This window comes from Pan paniscus, chromosome 19 (assembly GCF_029289425.2).
Source record: "Pan paniscus chromosome 19, NHGRI_mPanPan1-v2.0_pri, whole genome shotgun sequence".
Classification (NCBI taxonomy): domain Eukaryota; kingdom Metazoa; phylum Chordata; class Mammalia; order Primates; family Hominidae; genus Pan; species Pan paniscus.
Window position 1 is genome coordinate 29,423,716 of NC_073268.2, and position 19,863 is coordinate 29,443,578.

Sequence of the window (19,863 nt, forward strand, 5' to 3'; positions counted from 1 at the left end):
GTTTGCTGGAAAATTCCAGTAAACAGTTTCAAAGGAGTTCAAGTTGCTTGCCAGACTAACTTATTTTTAAAAGTAAGCAGCCTTCCAAGTTAAGAGATGATTTTAAATTTCAGGTGAGTTCTCAGGACATTGTGATTTTTTAATTATGCTGTTGGTATAAATCAGCTGTGTCAGGGCCTGTCCCACCAGGAGCCTTGGGTGGTAAGAAACCCAAGCTTTGGGTGACCAGAGAGAGGAGAGAGACCTTGGGCTTTCCAGCCAGTAATGCCTATGAAACATGTAGGTCATTGGCATTTTATTTTATTTATTTTTTTGAGATGGAGTCTCGCTCTGTGGCCCAGGCTGGAGTGCAGTGGTGTGATCTTGGCTCACTGCAACCTCTGCCTCCCGGGTTCAAGCGATACTTCTCCCTTAGCCTCCTGAGTAGCTGGGACTACAGGCATGTGCCACCACACCACTAATTTTTGTGTTTTTAGTAGAGACGGGGTTTCACCATGTTGTCTAGGCTGGTCTTGAACTCCTGACCTCAACTGATCCGCCTGCCTTGGCCTCCCAGAGTGCTGGGATTGTAGGAGTGAGCCACCATGCCCAGCCATCATTTTAGAATTATAATTTTTAGCTGGATGCAGTAAAAAAAATCCTTTCTCAGCCTTCAGGTCTCATCTCAAGTATCACCGACATGAGGAGTCCTCCCCCATTTACACACACCAGCTCGGTGTGAAGAACCGAAAGGTCACTACCTTTCGGTTCTTCACACACCAGCCCACTATGGCTTGAAGTTAACGAGTGAGAAAAGTAGCACGGCATGAATTGGAGAAGTGGTCAGGGTCTTTAACCATGTAAGAAGTGATTATTTTTATTCTAAAATGCAATAGGAGTCCATTAAAGAACTTTTTTTTGAAGAGTTTTTAAACATTTTTATGTACAAAGAGTTAACATGATTTCTTTCATTGGGTGGATGCCTTGGATAATCCATCCAAGGAAGATCACTTCTAGGAACAAGCAACATTAAAGAGCTTTAAGTGTGTGTGTTGAGGGGAGGAGGGCAGTGGGTGATGCCTTGTGGAGAAATAGGTGGATAGAGGCAAGAATTAAAGCTAGGAAACCCGTTAGGAGGCTGTTCTTTTACCCAAGAAGCCATTCTAGACTCTGGAAATTCGGTAGAGCACAAAGTCCCTGCCCTCATGGGGTTTCTATTCTAGTTAGGGAAAGCAGTTAATAAGTAAGCAAATAATATCAGCTAATACCAAATGTTATTAGAAAATGACATTAAAAGGCTGGGCGTGGTAGCTCACACCTGTAATCCCAGAGCTTTGGGAGCCTGACGCAGGAGGATCCTTAGAGCCCAGGAGTTCGAGATTACAGTGAGCTATGATCAAGCCACTGCACTCCAGCTTGGAGAGAGACCCTATCTCTCTCTCTCTCTCTCTCTCTCTCTCTCTCTCTCTCACACACACACACACACACACACACACACACACACACACACACACACAAAGAAAATGACATTAAAGCTGATGTTTGGATGACAAGAAGGAGCTAAGCATAGGAAGTTCTAGGGAGACCAATCCAGGCAGAAGGAACAAACAACAAATCTAAAGGGCCTAAGGAGGGAAATGTGATTAATATATGAAAGATGATGTTTTAACCCACCAGCAGGGGCAGGGGAGATGAAGGTAGGAATTTATGCATCTTTGATTTAAGAAAAGTTTTTTTTTTTTTTTTTTACTTTTTTATTTTTTGAGAGAGAGTCTCGCTCTGTCGCCCAGGCTGGAGTGCAGTGGCATGATCTCAGCTCACTGCAACCTCTGCCTTCCAGGTTCAAGTGATTCTCCTACCTCAGCCTCCCAAGTGGCTGGGACTACAGGTGCCTGCCACCATGCCTGGCTAATTTTTTATATTTTTAGTAGAGACGGGGTTTCACCATGTTGGCCAGGCTGGTCTTGAACTCCCGACCTCAAGTGATCTGCCCGCCTTGGCCTCCCAAAGTGCTGGGATTACAGGTGTGAGCCCCCACACCCGGCCAAGAAAGGTATTTAAAGCAACCTGAGGTGTGCTTGGAGAGGGAGGCCTAAGACAGCCTGGACACTCACAACATTTAAGAACAGAGGGAGGGGTAAGAAGCAGCAAAAAGGCTTTGAGGTAGGAGGAAAGCCACGGGGGCAGAGTGCTAGAAGCTAAGAGATGTTTAGAGGGGGAGAGTCGCTTGTGTCCAGCATTGCTGAGAGATTAAGATGAGGATAGAGAAGTGTCAATTAGATCTGGCCACTTGGAATTCCTTGGTGACCTTGAAGAGATTAGGAATGGTGGTTGGCTCAAGCTAGATTGGAGAAGGTTTAAGAGTGAATTAGAGGTTAAGAAAGTGGAGTCGGCCAGATGCGGTGGCTCATGCCTGTAATCCCAGCACTTTGGGAGGCCGAGGTGGGCAGATCACCTGTGGTTGGGCGTTTGAGACCAGTCTGACCAACATGGAGAAACCCTGTCTCTACTAAAAATACAAAATTAGCTGGGCATGGAGTTGTATGCGTGTAATCCCAGATACTCGGGAGGCTGAGGCAGGAGAATTGCTTGAACCCGGGAGGCAGAGGTTGCAGTGAGCTGAGATCGTGCCATTGCACTCCAGCCTGGGCAACAAGAGTGAAATTCCATTTCAAAAAAAAAAAGTGGAGTCAAATATTTGGAGAAATTTGATTTAGAGGAGATCACAGAAAAAGAGCTTTACTGGGGAGGGGGAGAATGTGGGGTCAAAATGGGGTTTTATTTTTTATTTTTTGGTTATTTTTTACAAATTACAAATATTTGACTAGGTGCTTTAAAAAATCTGTCATTGGCTGGGCGCTGTGGCTCATGCCTATAAGCCCAGCACTTTGGGAGGCCGAGGTGGGCGGATCATGAGGTTAGGAGATCAAGACCATCCTGCCCAACATGGTGAAACGCCGTCTCTACTAAAAATACAAAAATTAGCTGGGTGTGATGGCACGTGCCTGTAATCCCAGCTACTCGGGAGGCTGAGGCATGAGAATCGCTTGAACCCAGCAGGCGGAGGTTGCAGTGAGCCGAGGTCGCGCCACTGCACTCCAGCCTGGCGACAGAGCGAGACTGCGTCTCAAAAAAAAGAAAAGAAAAGAAAAAAATCTGTCATATAGACTGGGTGCAGGGGCCCACGTCTGTAATCCCAGCACTTTGGGAGGCTGAGGCGGGTGGATTGCTTGAGCCCAGGAGTTCGAGATCAGCCTGGGCAACTTGACGAAACCCCATCTAGACAAAAAAATACAAAAAATTAGGTGTGGTGGTGCGCGCCTGTAGTCCCAGCTACTCGGCATGCTGTGGCAGGAGGATCACGTAAGCCTGGGAGGTCCAGGTTACAGTGAGCCATGGTCGCAACACTGCACTCCAGCCTGAGCAACAGAGTGAGACACCCTATCTCAAAACAAAACACAACACTCATATAAACTTTTAATTCAAATGTAACTAGAGAAGTATATAAATTATAAGTGTACAGTTCGATGAATTTTTACAAAGTCAACATATCTACGTAATCATCATTCAGATTAAGAAACAATGTTACCAGAAGCCCCTTGGGCTGCCTTCCATCTGTAATCCTACCTCACAGGATGACCACTATCCTGATTTTGAACACCATAGTTTGCCTGTTTTTGAATTTTATGTAAAACGAATCATTTCCCATGTATTCATTTATGCCTCCTGCTTTTGCTCAACATAAGATTCATCTGTACTATTGCATGTATCAGTTGTTTGTTTTTTCTCATTGTTCTGTGAACATATCATAATTCTACCGTTGATGGACACTTCAGTTGTTTCCAGCTTGAGGCTATTACAGTAGGGCTTCCATGGATATTCCTGTATACTGTTTGGGTGAATGTATTTCTGTTGGGTATATGCCTGGAAGCAGAATTGCAAAGCCATGGAAAGAGATGTGTGTGTGCATGTATATGCACGCGCGTGCGCACACACACACAAAATTTCCAAATTGGAGTAATTTACACTTCCACCAGCAATATTAGAGTTCCAGTTGCTCTTTTTTCCTTTTTTTTTTTTTTTTGAGACAGTTTTGCTCTGTCATCCAGGCAGGAATGCAATGGTGCGATCTGGGTTCACTGCAACCTCTGCCTCCCAGGTTCAAGCGATTCTTCTGCCTCAGCCTCCTGAGTAGCTGGGATTATAGGCATGTGCCACCACGCCTGGCTAATTTTTTGTATTTTTAGTAGAGATGGGGTTTCACCATGTTGTCCAGGCTGGTCTCGAACTTCTGACCTCAGGTGATCTGTCCGACTTAGCCTCCCAAAGTGCTGGGATTACAGGTGTGAGCCACCACGCCCGTCTGCTCCAGTTGCTGTTTATCCTTATCAACATTTGCTAGTATCTCTTTTTCATTTTAGCTATTCCAGTGGTGGTAACACTTTGTGGTCGTAATTTGTACTTCCATTATGACAAAGAAGAGTTTTTAACACCTGGGAGATTCTGGAGCATACCTGTATGATGATAGGAAAGTTCCTGTAGAGATGGAAAGCAAAAGCTCAGAGGGGATGGGCCACAGGGTAGACAGATTGATTTTTTAAATTAAATCGGGACTACATCTCAAGAGGGTACGCTTCAGGGTCTAAGTGACCAAGGTTCAAAGCTTGGCTTTGCTATCCTCTAGCTGTGACCTTTAACAAGTTACTTAACTTCTCCGAACCTTTTTTTCTCACCTGAAAATGGGAAGAACTAATCTACCTTGCCAGAATTGTGAGGATCACATGAGATAACACTAGGTAAAGGTACCTATCTCAGTGCCTGGCAAATAAGCATTCTTCCAGCAGAGAGTGGCTACTTTCTTCTTTACTTCTCAAAATATGTAATTACTTATCAATTATTTTAGAGAGGCTTAGCCTAAGCCCTGTTGATAGACTTTTCACAGAATTTCCTTTCAAAACCATTGCAATTGTCTTTAATTGCTTTTTAATGATAATACACGAGATGAAGCTAAGCCCATTCTGTACTAATGATTCATAATGTGGGATACTTTTCTTTATGCACTAACAACATAGATGCTTTTAACCATTCCAGAAATACGTTAGTGACAGTAGGTGTACCACCCTCAATAAACTGGACATGATTCTGTAAGGCTTGCTTTCCAGCCCTTTTCTGATTTGCCATGTCAGAAAGGCATTTCTTTAAGGTTTGGGGGCATTTTATTTAGGTATTTTAAAAGGATTTTTGTAAACTTTTATACAATGGTGCACCATAAGTGTGTTAATTCCAAGATGTAGCTGTCTATGCTTTTGTGTAAAGCCTGTTGTTGCAGAACTACCTTGGTGCACAGAGCAGTTAATTAAAATCAGAATAGATTGGATGAGAACCTTGGGAATTTTTTTACTGCCTTAGTTTTTTGGTGGTTTTGGAGTTACATTGCAAACCAGCATGACCCTTCTACTCCTCTCTCCCCTTCATGGGAAGACCCATGACAACCACTGATCTGCTTTAAATCATTTGCCTTGGGCAGGTGAACAAGCGGAGAAGTGTTTTGAAACTACTTAGGAATCTAGGACTTAATAGGTAGAAATCACATTATCTACCCCCTTGCCTCTAACTATGACTGTACCAAGCCCACCTGGAATAGGTAATTTATCTTATTGTGTTATTAACACTGTTATTTTCCTGTTCAGCAGGGCTAAGTCTCCCAAGAAATACTAGCATACTTATCAAGCTGACAAAATCCTACATGCTAGCTAGCCATTCTTGCCTCATATCACAAGGTTCTTCCACAGGGAATAGTAAATGTTTTTATTCACTACTGGCCCTACATCTCCCATTTTTCTCCCTTTTAGGGAAAGTGGAAGAGGAGACCCTAGCAGGCTTCAAGCAAGCTCTGTAGGACAGCAGTTAGACACTGTTTTTGAGGACTAAATTGCCAAGTCTGTCTTTTAAGAAGAGGGTGAGGGGAGTTTGGGAAGGAATGTTCAAGCCCTGAGTGAAGATCCAATAATTTTCTTTCAAGATCAGAAGGAGATTTGTAGATAAGAGAGAAAAGTTTTTCATTTATCGCCTTAGGGAGAATTCTTTCTACACCTCACAATTAGTTCCACTTTCAGTCCTTTAATAGCATTATCAAATGCCATGTATGTATATCTATTTAGGGATGAGGAATGAAAAAAATATTCCCAAGAGAAAAGTATTTTAGCTTATATAGCATTGTTAGGTACAAACTCTTTCCTTCCGCCCTCTGAAATAACCCTGAACGTAGTTGTTATTTAGGGTTAGGGCTTTCCAGTTTGGCAGGAGAGTACTTCTAACTGACCACATTAGGACATGTTTCTTTTTTGGTATTTAAATATCTGTCAGAGTGGCCGGGCATGGTGCTCATGCCTGTAATTCCAGCACTTTGGGAGGCTGAGGCAGGTGTATCACCTGAGGTCAGGAGTTCAAGACCAGCCTGGCCAACATGGTGAAACCCTGTCTCTACTAAAAATACAAAATTAGCCAGGTGTAGTGATGCACACCTGTAGTCCCAGCTACGCAGGAGGCTGAGGCAGGAGAATCGCTTGAACCCTGGAGATGGAGGTTGCAGTGAGCTGAGATCTTGCCGTTGCACTCTAGCCTGGGTGACAAGAGTGAAACTCCATCTCAAAAAAGAAAAAATTTATATATATATACATATATATATGGAGTAAAAAATATATATAGATATAAATATCTATAGATATAGATACAGATATAGGTATATAAAGAGTAAAAGCCTAGTCGGCTGACTTTGGCAAACCTGTTCTGTTAGACTGAGCAGGTCTAAGGTATGTTAACACTGGAGAATCTTGCCACTACCTGATCTTTCCTGTAATAACCCCCTTCCCCACATATGTATATTCCTAGCATAAGACTTCATTCTCCACCTAAACTTGGAGACTGTGGGGTAGCAGAATGGCAATTTTTTTTTTTTTTGAGATGGAGTCTCGCTCTGTTGCCCAGGCTGGAGTGCAGTGGTGCAATTTCGGCTCACTGCAACCTCCACCTCTTGGGTTCAAGTGATTCTCCTGCCTCAGCCTCCTGAGTAGCTGGGACTACAGGCATGTGCCACCACGCCCGGCTAATTTTTGTATTTTTAGTAGAGACGGGGTTTCACCATGTTAGCCAGGATTGGTCTCACTCTCCTGACCTTGTGATCCACCCACCTCAGCCTCACAAAGTGCTGGGATTACAGGCCTGAGCCACCGCGCCCAGCCAGCCTCCTTTTTAAAAGTAGCCAGATAACTTGAATAGGCTGATAGCTCTTCTTTCAGAGATGTTCAGAAGAGGCACTTAAGGTTAGAACCAAAGTTAAGAGAATAAAAATAGTGTGGAGGAAGATGGGTTCTCTTGACTCCAACTAAAGAAGAGTTTTCTTCTGTCTTGTATCAAGATGTTCAAGTTGAGCTATATGCCTTTCAAGGCTCCAAATCCCCTCGGGACAAAGACCTAGTCGAAATCACTTTTGGTGTTTCCAGTACCCACAATATAGCTGGTGCTTCGTAAGTACTTGTTAAAGTACATTGATTTTTGCCGGGCGTGGCAGCTTCCACTTGTAATCTTAGCACTTTGGGAGGCCAAGGCAGGTGGATCACCTGAGGTCAGGAGTTTGAGATGAGGCTGGCCAACATGGAGAAACCCCATCTCTACTAAAAATACAAAAATAAGCTGGGTGTAGTAACTCCCTGTTGTCCCAGGTACTCGGGAGGCTGAGGCAGGAGAATCGCTTTAACATGGGAGGTGGCGGTTGCAGTGAGCCAAGATCGCGCCATTGTACTCCAGCCTGGGTGACAGAGTGAGACTCTGTCTCAAGGAAAAAAAAAAAAAAGAGTAACGTGGATTTAAACAATATACAACTTTCCAGTTTTTCCTACTGATTGTGCCTTACCAGGTGGGTCTGCCTATTTTGTGCAAAGTCCTTTTAGGAAAAATTTACAACCTGTAGATTCCTTGTGTGGAACAAAAATTTATTTTTTTCTTGTGGCTAAATCTATCTCCCCTTTCCTTTTTTATTTTTTTAATTTTTGAGACAGGAACTTGCTCTGTGGTGCCTAGACTAGAGTGTGCTGTGGCATGATCATAGCTCACTACATCCTCCTGGACTCAAGTGATCCTCTGTCCTCAGCCCCTCACATAGCTGGGACTACAGGTGCGTGCCACCATGCCCAGCTAATTATTATTATTATTATTATTATTTTATTATTTTATTTTTTATTTTTTTTGAGACAGAGTCTTGCTCTGTCACCCAGACTGGAGTATAGTGGTGCGATCTCGGCTCACTGCAAGCTCCGCCTCCCAGGTTCACGCCATTCTCCTGCCTCAGCCTCCCGGGTAGCTGGGACTACAGGCGCCCGCCACCACGTCTGGCTAATTTTTTTGTATTTTCAGTAGAGATGGGGTTTCACTGTGTTAGCCAGGATGGTCTTGATCTCCTGACCTCGTGATCCGCCCACCTCGGCCTCCCAGAGTGCTGGGATTACAGGCGTGAGCCACTGTGCCCGGCCTATTATTATTATTTTTTATAGAGATGGAGTCTCAGTGTGTTGCTCAGGTTGATCATGAATTCCTGGCCTCAAGCGATTCTCCTGCCTTGGCCTCCCAACATGCTGGGATTATAGATGTAAGCCACTGTGCCCAGCCCCTTTCCTGTTTATTTTGTACTTTCACTTTTCTATTGCTAATACTATAAACTTACATTTGGTTATACCTGCCTTCACCTCTGCCCCACTGTCTGGTGAATGAGGTGACTTTTATCCTGCCCGGGAATAGACCTACCCCCTAATCTGATCACATGATCACTTCTTTTTCTTATGTATTTATTTATTTATTTATTTTTGAGACAGAGTTTCGCTCAAAATGCCCAGGCTGGAGTGCAATGGTGTGATCTTGGCTCACTGCAACTTCCACCTCCCAGGTTCAAGTGATTCTCTTGTCTCAGCTTCCCCAGTAGCTTGGATTACAGGCGCGTGCTACCATACCCGGGTAATTTTGTATTTTTAGTAGAGATGGGGTTTCACCATGCTGGCCAGGCTGGTCTCGAACTCCTGACCTCAGGTGATCTGCCCACCTCGGCCTCCCAAAGTGCTGGGATTACAGCCGTGAGCCACCATGCCCAGCCATATCACTTCTTTTTCTACTCCAGCCTTTACTCCTATTCCAATCATTTATTGTCAGCTTCACTTCCTCTACAGTCTCTTAATCTTTTGGGGACTCCTCAGCAGTTTGTGAATATGTCTGCATTTATCCTGGTGACACTGGATCTTCTTTAGCAACTGCCTTCTCTCTTCCTTTCATTTTACAGTCAAGTTTCTTGAAATAATAATTTATCCTTGGAATTGTGTGAATTCTTACTTCTCATTCACTTTCCAAGCTATGATTATCAGCTTCTTTCTTCCTAAACTGCTTAGGCAAAGAGCACACATGGACACTTTCCTAAACCTTAGTCCATTGGGCATTTTGCATTCTTCATTGTATTCTGTTCTCTGAGACATTTGACAGCGTTGATAATTTCTTCTTGAAACTAAAAACACTCTTCCAGTTCCCCCTGCTCTGAGCATTCTTTTTTCCTCTTTTCTGCTGTGGGCTTTCCCCTGCTTGCCCTATAGATGTGGTTTTCCCATGCCTTCTTCTCTTCTGACCCAGACCATCTAATCAGCCTCCGGCCCCACTCTGGCTTTATGTACTTCCAGTGGGCCATGTGTTCCCAAACCTTTATCTTCAGCCCAAACATGTACCTGTGTATACATCAGCATGTCCCGTGAGTACAAAACTCAACTCATCATCTTAACCCATCCCTCTTCTCCACACACAGATACATGCCTCCTCCTGAGGGCTTCATTTCAGTAAGTAATTCCACCATCTATTCTGTTGTGTAATTCAGAGACCCTAGACTTTGTCCTAGACTCTCTTTTCTCTCCCCCTTCTCTCGTCTGCTAGTTCATTCTGCTCATTCTATCAGATCTGCACCTTTTTAAAATTCCCATATTTACCCATCTTGCCTCTCTACTGCAGCAACTTCCTGCTTCCAGCTGGCCCCTTGCTGATCTGTCCCACACACTGCTTATAAGTGTGCACTCTAATATGCAAATGAGACAACAAAATGCCCTAATCGTGTCCCATTACGTATAGGATCCAGTCCAGGTTCCTTACCAGGGAATAAAAGGTTTTTCTTGGCTCTTTGTTTACTACTTGTACCCTCATCTACTCCCTGCCTTGCTCCCTGACCCAACCAAGCATTTTGTAGTTTCTTTTTCTTTTCTTTTTTTTTGAGACGGAGTCTCGCTCTGTCGCCCAGGCTGGAGTGCAGTGGCGCGATCTCGGCTCTCTGCAAGCTCCGCCTCCTGGGTTCACGCCATTCTCCTTCCTCAGCCTCCCGATCAGCTGGGACTACAGGCGTCCGCCATCACGCCTGGCTAATTTTTTGTATTTTTAGTAGAGACGGGGTTTCACCCTGTTAGCCAGGATGGTCTTGGTCTCCTGACCTCGTGATCCTCCTGCCTCGGCCTGCCAAAGTGCTGGGATTACAGGCGTGAGCCACCGCACCCAGCTGCATTTTGTAGTTTCTTTAATGCCGTGGTGCATATTACTTGTTTTCTGTTGAAAATTCCTTCTCTTCTTGACTTTCTGGTAAAGTCCCAGTTACTCCCACATCATGATAGGATGTGCGGCACCTCATTTGAAAAGTCTTCTCTGGTCACCCCTCTTCCCCTGTAGAGCTGATCATTTCCCTCTGTGTAGCCTCCCAATAATACATGGTGCAAACCTCCGTTAAAGCACTGATCACCCTGAAATTTCAATTTTTGGTTTACATTTCTAGTACCCTGACTAGACCATGAACTCCTTGAGGGTAGGTACTTAACCTTCCTTACCTAGCACTGGAAACAGCAAGGCACTGGTTTCAGTAAAAGTTGCACGCATCATGAATGAGTAGAGAGTTTAACAGAAGTTAGTGAATTGTCCAGGTGTGGTGGCTCACGCCTGTAATCCCAGCACTTTGGGAGGCCGTGGCAGGCGGATCACCTGAGGTCAGGAGTTTGAGACCAGCCTGGCCAACATGGTGAAACCCCATCTCTACTAAAAATACAAAAATTAGCCAGGCATGGTAGCAGGTGCCTGTAATCCCAGCTACTCGGGAGGCTGAGGCAGGAAAATCACTTGAACCTGGGAGGCAGAGGTTGCAGTGAGCTGAGATCATGCCACTGCACTCCAGCCTGGGCGACAGAGGGAGACTCCATCCCAAAAAAAAGTTAGTGAATTGCCTACAACCTTGTCCTCTTTGCAGGGGACAAGCCCAGAAAGCCAGATGGTAATTGTTGTGAAATCTGTAGACTTATTAGGTTTATTTTGTACATTTGCCTTCCCAGAAAAATTGTAGTTAAAAGCATTGTTATAATGTGGATAACAACAACTATGTTTATATAGTGCTTTATAGCCTACAGACTGTCCAGAGGAGAAAAATGAAGTACAGAAAGTCTATTACTTGTTAGAGGGAGGTAACACAGCCCTTAAGTAGTAGAGCAGGACTTAGGACTGAGGCCTTCTTATTCCAGATTCTATATTCTTTTTATTATTACATACTGTCTCAGATTTGTCTGTCAACGTGTGATTTAAAGAATTACGAAATTTGGCTGGGCATGGTGGCTCACACCTGTAATGCCAGCACTTTGGGAGGCCGAGGCAGGTGGATCACTTGAGGTCAGGAGTTTGAGACCAGCCTGGGCAATATGACAAAACCCAGTCTCTACTAAAAATACAAAAATTGGCTGGGTCTGGTGGCTCACGCCTGTAATCCCAGCACTTTGGGAGGCTGAGGTGGGCAGATCATGAGGTCAGGAGATTGCCCATCCTGGCTAACACGGTGAAACTCCATCTCTACTAAAAATACAAAAAACACACACAAAAAAATGCTCACCATCACTGGCCATCAGAGAAATGCAAATCAAAACCACAATGAGATACCATCTCACACCAGTTAGAATGGCAATCATTAAAAAGTCAGGAAACAACAGGTGCTGGAGAGGATGTGGAGAAATAGGAACACTTTTACACTGTTGGTGGGACTGTAAACTAGTTCAACCATTGTGGAAGTCAGTGTGGCAATTCCTCAGGGATCTAGAACTAGAAATACCATTTGACCCAGCCATCCCATTACTGGGTATATACCCAAAGGACTATAAATCATGCTGCTATAAAGACACATGCACACGTATGTTTATTGCGGCACTATTCACAATAGCAAAGACTTGGAACCAACCCAGATGTCCAACAATGATAGACTGGATTAAGAAAATGTGGCACATATACACCATGGAATACTATGCAGCCATAAAAAATGATGAGTTCATGTCCTTTGTAGGGACATGGATGAAATTGGAAATCATCATTCTCAGTAAACTATTGCAAGGACAAAAAACCAAACACCGCATGTTCTCGCTCATAGGTGGGAATTGAACAATGAGAACACATGGACACAGGAAGGGGAACATCATACTCTGGGGACTGTCATGGGGTCAGGGGAGGGGGGAGGTATAGCATTAGGAGATATACCTAATGCTAAATAACGAGTTAATGGGTGCAGCACACCAGCATGGCACATATATACATTACATATGTAACTAACCTGTACGCTGTGCACATGTACCCTAAAACTTAAAGTATAATAATAAAAATAAAAAATTAGCCAGGTGTGGTGGGCGCCTGTAGTCCCAGCTACTTGGGAGGCTGAGGCAGGAGAATGGTGTGAACCCGGGAGGCGGAGCTTGCAGTGAGCTGAGATCATGCCATTGCACTCCAGCCTGGGCGACAGGGCAAGACTCCGTCTCAAAAAAAAAAAAAAAAAGAAAGCAAAAATTAGCTGGGCATGATGACAGCTGCCTGTAATCCCAGCTACTCAGGAAGCTGAGGCAGGAGAATCACTTAAACCTGGGAGGCGGCGGTTTCAGTGAGCCGAGATCATGCTACTCCACTCCAGCCTGGGTGACAGAGTGAGACCCCTGTCTCAAAAAAAAAAAAAAAAAAAAAAAAAATTACAAAATATTTCAGAGGGCTATTCCTCCTCTGTTGTCCCCATTTCTCTTGGCAGCAAAGAACTCATTTACTTTATCATACACACACTCTGTGAAGAACTCTTTACTTCATTATTCCATGTGAACTGTTAATTGCAAGTAAAGGCAGATTACTTGCAATTCTTATCCTAGGAACTTAAGTTCCTGGGAACTAAGTTCCTCTCCTGGGAACTTAGAACCCTCAGACAGGTTATATTGAGTCAGAGAGAAATGTTTCTGATGTGCTGAAGATTGAACAAATGTGTGATTAGTTAAGACTTAGATATTGTATATGATTAATTCATTTGCTAGTTCTTGTTGAGCTACCTGTCTAATTGGGCACTGTTAGACTATCACAATCCCTGTTGTCGTGGGGGTTACAGGCAAGTTGGGGAGACAGGTGTTAATCAGAGACCCCTGCAAGGGAGCGAATTATATCACAGGTGCAGTGGAGGCAGTGTTGGAAAGCTAAAAAGGACCTAGAGAAGTGAAGAGGCCTGAGGTTATGAGCTATTTGACCTAGGAAGTTACTTCCCCTTGCTGGTTCTCATTCTTTTTTCCTTGATGAAATAACCCAGGTTGAATCAGTTGGCTTCTTAGTTCCTTCCAGCTTATGAAAGTGCCCTTGTTAAAACAATGAGTCAGGAGACAGCAGAGCATTCTATTGTGTGAACTGATTATCAAATAATAACACTGAATGTTTCATTTATTGTCTCTGTAAGCAAAGAGTTCAGGCTCAAAGTATCTACATGGGCTGCTTTAGTCTACTGAGAAAAACATACTCATATCTCACATCAATGCTTGGCATTTGAGTGGGCCCTCTTACAATTGTTAGGTTATTCTGACATTTGAGGGATTGGATCCAGATCCTCTTTGTTTTGTGATCGTAAAAATCATCAGCCCTTTGTCCCCAGTACCTGCATTTGATGTGTACTATGGGAGTAATAAACCAACACTTTTTTTTTTGTTTGAGACAAGGTCTCACTTTGTCATCCAGGCTGGAGTGTAGTTGTGCAGTGGCACGATCTCGGCTCACTGCCATCTCCGCCTCTCAGGCTTAAGTGATCCTCTCACCTCAGCCTCCTGAGTTGCTGGATTACAGGTGTGTGCCACCACACCTGGCTGATTTTTGTATTTTTTTGTAGAGATGGGATTTTGCCATGTTGGCCAGACTGGTCTTGAACTCCTGAGCTCAAGCAATCTTCCCACCTTGGCTTCCCAAAGTGCTGGGATTATAGGCGTGAGCCACCACACCTGGCCAACGCTTCTTCTTCTTTTTTTTTTTTTGAGATGGAGTTTTGCTCTTGTCACCCAGGCTGGAGTGCAATGGCACGATCTCCCGTCACTGCAACCTCTGCCTCCTGAGTTCAAGCAATTCTCCAGCCTCAGCCTCCCAAGTAGCTGGGATTACAGGCGCCTGCCACCCTGCCCAGCTAATTTTTGTATTTTTAGTAGAGACGGTTTCACCATGTTGGCCAGGCTGCTGTCGAACTCCTGACCTCAGGTGATCCACCCGCCTTGGCCTCCCAAAGTGCTGGGATTACAGGAGTGAACCACCGCACCTGGCCCAACACTTTTTTTTTTTTTTTTTTTGAGACGGAGTTTCACTCTTGTTGTCCAGGCTAGAGTGCAGTGGCACGATCTGGGGTCACCACAACCTCTACTTCCCAGGTTCAAGCCATTCTTCTGCCTCAGCCTTCCGAGTAGCTGGGATTTCAGGCATGCGCCACCACACCCTGCTAATTTTGTATTTTTAGTAGAGATGGAGTTTCTCCATGTTGGTCAGGCTGGTCTCGAACTCCCGACCTCCGGTGATCCACTCGCCTCAGTCTCCCAAAGTGCTGGGATTACAGGCGTGAGCCACTGCGCCTGGCTCCGAACACTTCTTAATAAACCTACAGAGGCTCTGGTTCAGTAAGGAAGCAAATATTTGTTGAGCTTCTACATGGACAACAGTGCTAGGGAACAGTACTGTACATAATGAATAAATATCCCCTGCCCTGGAGGAATTTATGGCTTAGTAGTAGAAAATAAAGAGCAAGATATACCTGTGCAAGAAAGTATAATAGGTGCTGTGATAGAAGTTTATCTAGGATTGGGGGTACAAATGTAAGAGTAGTTTTACTGGCTGGCAGGAGGGGAAATCAATGAATGGACAACATAGTATAGGGAAAAGGATGTTAGGTTTGGAGTCAGAAGACCTGGGTTTGCAGAATCTCAACTCTGTATATTAGCTCTCTATATATTGGCTATATATTTGATTTCTTTGAGTCTGGGTTGCATCATTTATGTAAAGCAATGAACAATAGTCTTCCCCAGCTCAGCGCCATGGCTCACGCCTTAATCCCAGCACTTTGGGAGGCCGAAGTGGGTCGATCACAAGGTCAGGAGTTCGAGACTAGCCTGGCCAATGTGGTGAAATCCCATCTCTACTAAAAATACAAAAAAGCTGGGCGTGATGGCGGGCACCTGTAATCCCAGCTACTTGGGAGGCTGAGGCTGGAGAATCGCTTGAACCCAGGAGGCGGAGGTTGTGATGAGCTGAGATCACGCCACTGCACTCCAGCCTGGGCAACAAGAGCAAAACTCCATCTCAAAAAGAAGAAAAACAAAATCTGTTTGAAAACACATCTGCCCCTCCACCTTGGTGGCATGCGTGCATTGAGTGTCACTGCTCACCTGTGCTCTCGGACATCAAAAGGACAGTAGAGGTGTGTCTTAACTCTGACCTTTTCCCCTTTCCTCCCTTGCACCAGATTTTATCATGTGGGCAACCTGCTGCAACTGGTTCTGCCTGGATGGACAGCCTGAGGAGGTCCCACCACCCCAGGGAGCCAGGATGCAGGCCTATTCCAACCCTGGGTACAGCTCCTTCCCTTCCCCAACAGGCTTGGAACCAAGCTGCAAGTCCTGTGGGGCTCACTTTGCAAACACGGCCAGGAAGGTGAGTGCTGACTTCTTGGCCTGCTCTGCCACTGCAGCCTATGGACCATGGGCAAGCGCCGCTGACCCCTCTGAATGCCTGCAACCTTGCCTTTCCCTGTGTGATGCTGGTGACCCAGACCTGTCCCTTTCACAAAAATGTTCAAGAAGAACTAACTGAGTAAAAGCAAAAGCAAAGCATGTCAGCATAGATTTGGAGTCAGTAGACCTAAATTCAGTTATCAGTGTTGCTACCTACTAGCTATATGATCTAACCTCTCTTGAGATTCAGTTTCCCTGTTATAAAATGGGGATGATTGTAGTCCTCATCTTTCAGGGTTGTGGGAATAAAGTGAGACAAGAAAGCCATGAAAGGTGCCTAGCACAATGCTTAGAATGTCGTAGGCACTTGATGTTATTTCCTTCATTAGCCACCATCACAAAGGCCTGATTGCAGATTAACTTGTTCTTTTTATCAAAAACAACGTTAAGGATGCCTCAGGTACATGAAGACCATAACAAAGACTGGAGCTTATTTACTGTAGCAGATTTCATTTGAAATGCTTGGGAGCCATGCTTCCCAAATGAATGAGCTGGAAAAAAAATTACTGGCTAGATAATGGTGTCTAGGTGTGCACCCTCCCTCTTCCAGAGGCAGTGAGTTATCTGTGATCAAGCATGACTAGGGCAGAAGGTAAACCCTCACCTGGATAAAGAACTCCTGCATTCTGCATTTTTCTGCAGAATGAGAGGTTTGCAGCTCAGAATAAGTGATAGGATATGATGTTAAAATGGTGATCATGGGAAATTTGAGAGGAAATCATACTTTTAAACCATCTGCTATGTGCAAAGGACTGTTTAAGGAATTTAAATTTTTTTATTTCATTTAATCCTCACAATAGCTATGATATAGGTTTTAGAATCTCCCAAATCCCATTTTACATATGAGAAACTAGGGCTTAGGGTTTAAAATTTAAGAAGAACATTGAATGTGTTAAATTCCTGACAAATAGCATGAGAGATATTAAAATACTCATTCTTTTCCCTTGACTTCAGTAGTGCTCAAGATCACATAGTTATTAAATGACAGAGCCGGGATTCAAACCCAGGTCCTTGATTCCAAAGCCCCTCCCAGAAGACATTCAGCATGTCGAGTAGAAGATGACAGTTACAGGCCTGGGTGCCTAGAAAAGCATGGCAATGATTAAAATAAGGTGCTTTTTTTCTTACTTATTGGAAAATGAATTACTGAATATCTACTGTGTATCAGGAATTGCCTGGGCTAGGGAGGCAGAGATGAAGAAGGCTATTGCTGCTTAACGGGGAGCTTGCAGTCGGACAGGGAGGTGAGGACAGTGCACACCATACGATGTGACAAAAGAAAAGTGTGTGTAACAAGAGCTTCTGGAGGGGAAGAAAAATTCCAGTTTGGATGGTAAAAGATGGTTATTGGTACAATATTTTCTTGCTACAATATTTTCTTGCTACAAAAGTATGAGTTAATTTTGTGCAATTTACAGTGAATTTTGTGAATATTAAGGGTGTTTTCATCTATGAGAATTTTTCATTTGTAATTTCATGCTTAAGTGGATCAGCATTCTTATCTTAAGGGTTTGGCATTTAACAGCCAGGGGCTTTCAAAATGTCTTTTTCTAGAAGTGCTTGAATTGAAATGATTCCATGGATCCTACTATCTTTTTCTTTTCCTTATTCTTCATTATGGTCAGTACTTTCTGAATGCTTATTGGGTGCAAAGCACAGATAACATTCAGGACTTTATAGACAGAATATAAGTAAGATGTGGCCCTTGCATTCCCTGAGTTTTCAGTCCTAAAGAGAAATGGCAGGCTGTACTTTTGCCACAAGCCAAATACCCCATCTCTATTGGTAATACCTCCCTGTGGTTTAGCAGCGACCCTGACAGTTTTGGAGGGAGTCTGGCACCCAGCCTCTTTAGTTGGACCAGTTGGAGGATGAGGTTATGCTTGGAGCCATGGAAGTGATATTCAGATCTCAGAGTGTTAAGAGAGGACTGGGTCTTAGGTGCTGGTAAGGGGAAAGAAAAAGGTAACCGTGTTACCTTTTCTGGAGCATCCACCTTGTGCTAAGGTTTTATATACATTCTCTCATGTAATACTTCCCATATTCCAGGGAATAGGGTGGGAGGGAGTAGGAGCAAGGGAAGGGCAGTTGGCAAACGGGAGCCAGCAGAACCCTGCACACGGCATCCTTGAAGGGTGGTGTCGGCCTGAGGCGCCACGGCCAGTTCTGTGATGCTGGATATCTCAGTACACTCTGGGCATTTCTGCAGGCATGTTGGTTGCCTCCACTAATTCATCTTTCATGCTACCTGGTTACTGAGTTGTTTTGAACCATTCGGCAGAATTTATACATAAGTGTGTCCTTTGCTCATTCTGCCTGCATTTGTTGACAGCCCTTTTTTCCTTTCTTCTTGTTCTCTTCTGCCACTGCAAACTGGGGTTTTAGCCTCATGCCCTATCCTGTTCCTGTAGGGTGTGTTTCAGATGCCAGCTTATTTCAGAGTTCCCTGTGAGCCAGCGGGTGCATAGAAGCTAGGTTGTTGTCTGCATTCTGATCTTGCATCCAACAAGCCACACACATTTGAAGAAAGAATAGAGAGTTGTTTGGATCTGGCTGATTGAGCAACGCAGGCTTTATAATTGTGTCAAGCTAGGTCTTGTCAAACTGCATCGACTTAAGTAATATTCCATGTCAGGCCCACAGGTTCATGGCATTGAAGCCTCTTTGTTTCAGTCTCAGTCATCCTAAACAGACTTCATTTCCCAATAGAAAAGCTTTAGATGTGAATGAACCCCAAATACCTGAAAACATCCATTTTCTGCCTGCATGGCTACTGGTCCCAGAACCGTTACAATGCTAGTGCAGCCATGCATCCTTTTAAGTCCATCTCTGAACAGTATTGTTTGGTTATAACTGTATGGAGAATTAGGGAGCTTGATATATGTCCCTTTGCAATGCCTTCTAAGTCTTAATAGCCAAAACTGGGTGGTAAATATTATTTCCTTTTCCCTTTACTATGTGAATGATACTTAGACAAAACTTATATAACTATCTTAACTATGCAGACATTTACTTCAGCCCAGAGTGTCTGTGATCTTGACTATGAGAATCTTGTCTCTTGAGCTTTCTTTTTTAGCTTGAACAGCTTTCTATATTTCGAAAAGATGGACCAGAAATATTTAAGTTATTACTTAAGTCAACACAGGATGAAAAGTTTTTAACTTCTTTAAAGGATTAATGAGGGTGCCCTCCAGGCCAATCCCAGTGTGCTCAGGAATTACCTCTCTTGTTGGGGGTGTGACATGCTCTTGGCCAGAACAGAGCTCAGCCGGATGTCACTGTGCTCGCTCAGCCTGTGGGGTGAGAGGCCGAGGATTGCTTCCTGTGGGCTGAGTAAGCCTTCCTGTGTTGTCAGCGACTGCCAGACTAGCTGCTGCCAGGCAGTACCAGCTTGCCCATCAGGCGCTCTTGTTGCCTAACTGAGACACTCTGTGCTTTCAGGAACGAGAGTACCCTGATGTTCAGACAGCCTCCCGTTGCTGTCTAAATATTTGTCTTGGATATGCTTGTAAGCACCACTGGGTTCCCAGCACTCTGAGTGGGCCTTCCTGGAGTGGGGAGCCTGTGTCGATGGAGCAGCGGGTGGGGAATTTGGAGATGGAAGCCAGGCCCTTGACTCAGAACTGCTCTGTGCTTGAATGGAACTGAGCTATGCAGTATGGCCTGGTGGAAAGAATGTGATCATGGGCATTAGCCTCTGACAGACCTTGAGGGTGAATACCCGCTCTCCTGTTTATTGCCTGACCTTGAATACAACAGTTGATCTCCCTAAGCCTCGGTTGCTTTGTCTGTG

At 44.3% G+C, this 19,863-nt stretch overlaps 1 protein-coding gene across 4 annotated transcripts in view; it reads left to right on the forward strand.

Annotated features, from left to right (window-relative positions):
• The window catches only part of RFFL (ring finger and FYVE like domain containing E3 ubiquitin protein ligase), an 80,226-nt gene that overhangs the window by 46,948 nt on the left and 13,415 nt on the right, over nt 1-19,863 (forward strand). Inside the window, exons 1-2 of one of the 4 annotated variants that reach the window (XM_055101163.2) lie at nt 7,511-8,152; nt 15,803-15,990. The exons of 1 other annotated variant lie outside the window; for it this stretch is intronic. In XM_055101163.2, the coding sequence (XP_054957138.2) occupies nt 8,077-8,152; nt 15,803-15,990 (264 nt within the window). In that variant the 5' untranslated portion in view covers nt 7,511-8,076. Of the gene's footprint in view, nt 1-7,510; nt 8,153-15,802; nt 15,991-19,863 lie in introns of those variants that run through there. 2 more of the 4 variants (XM_034942099.3, XM_063598684.1) reach the window with 2 other exon arrangements.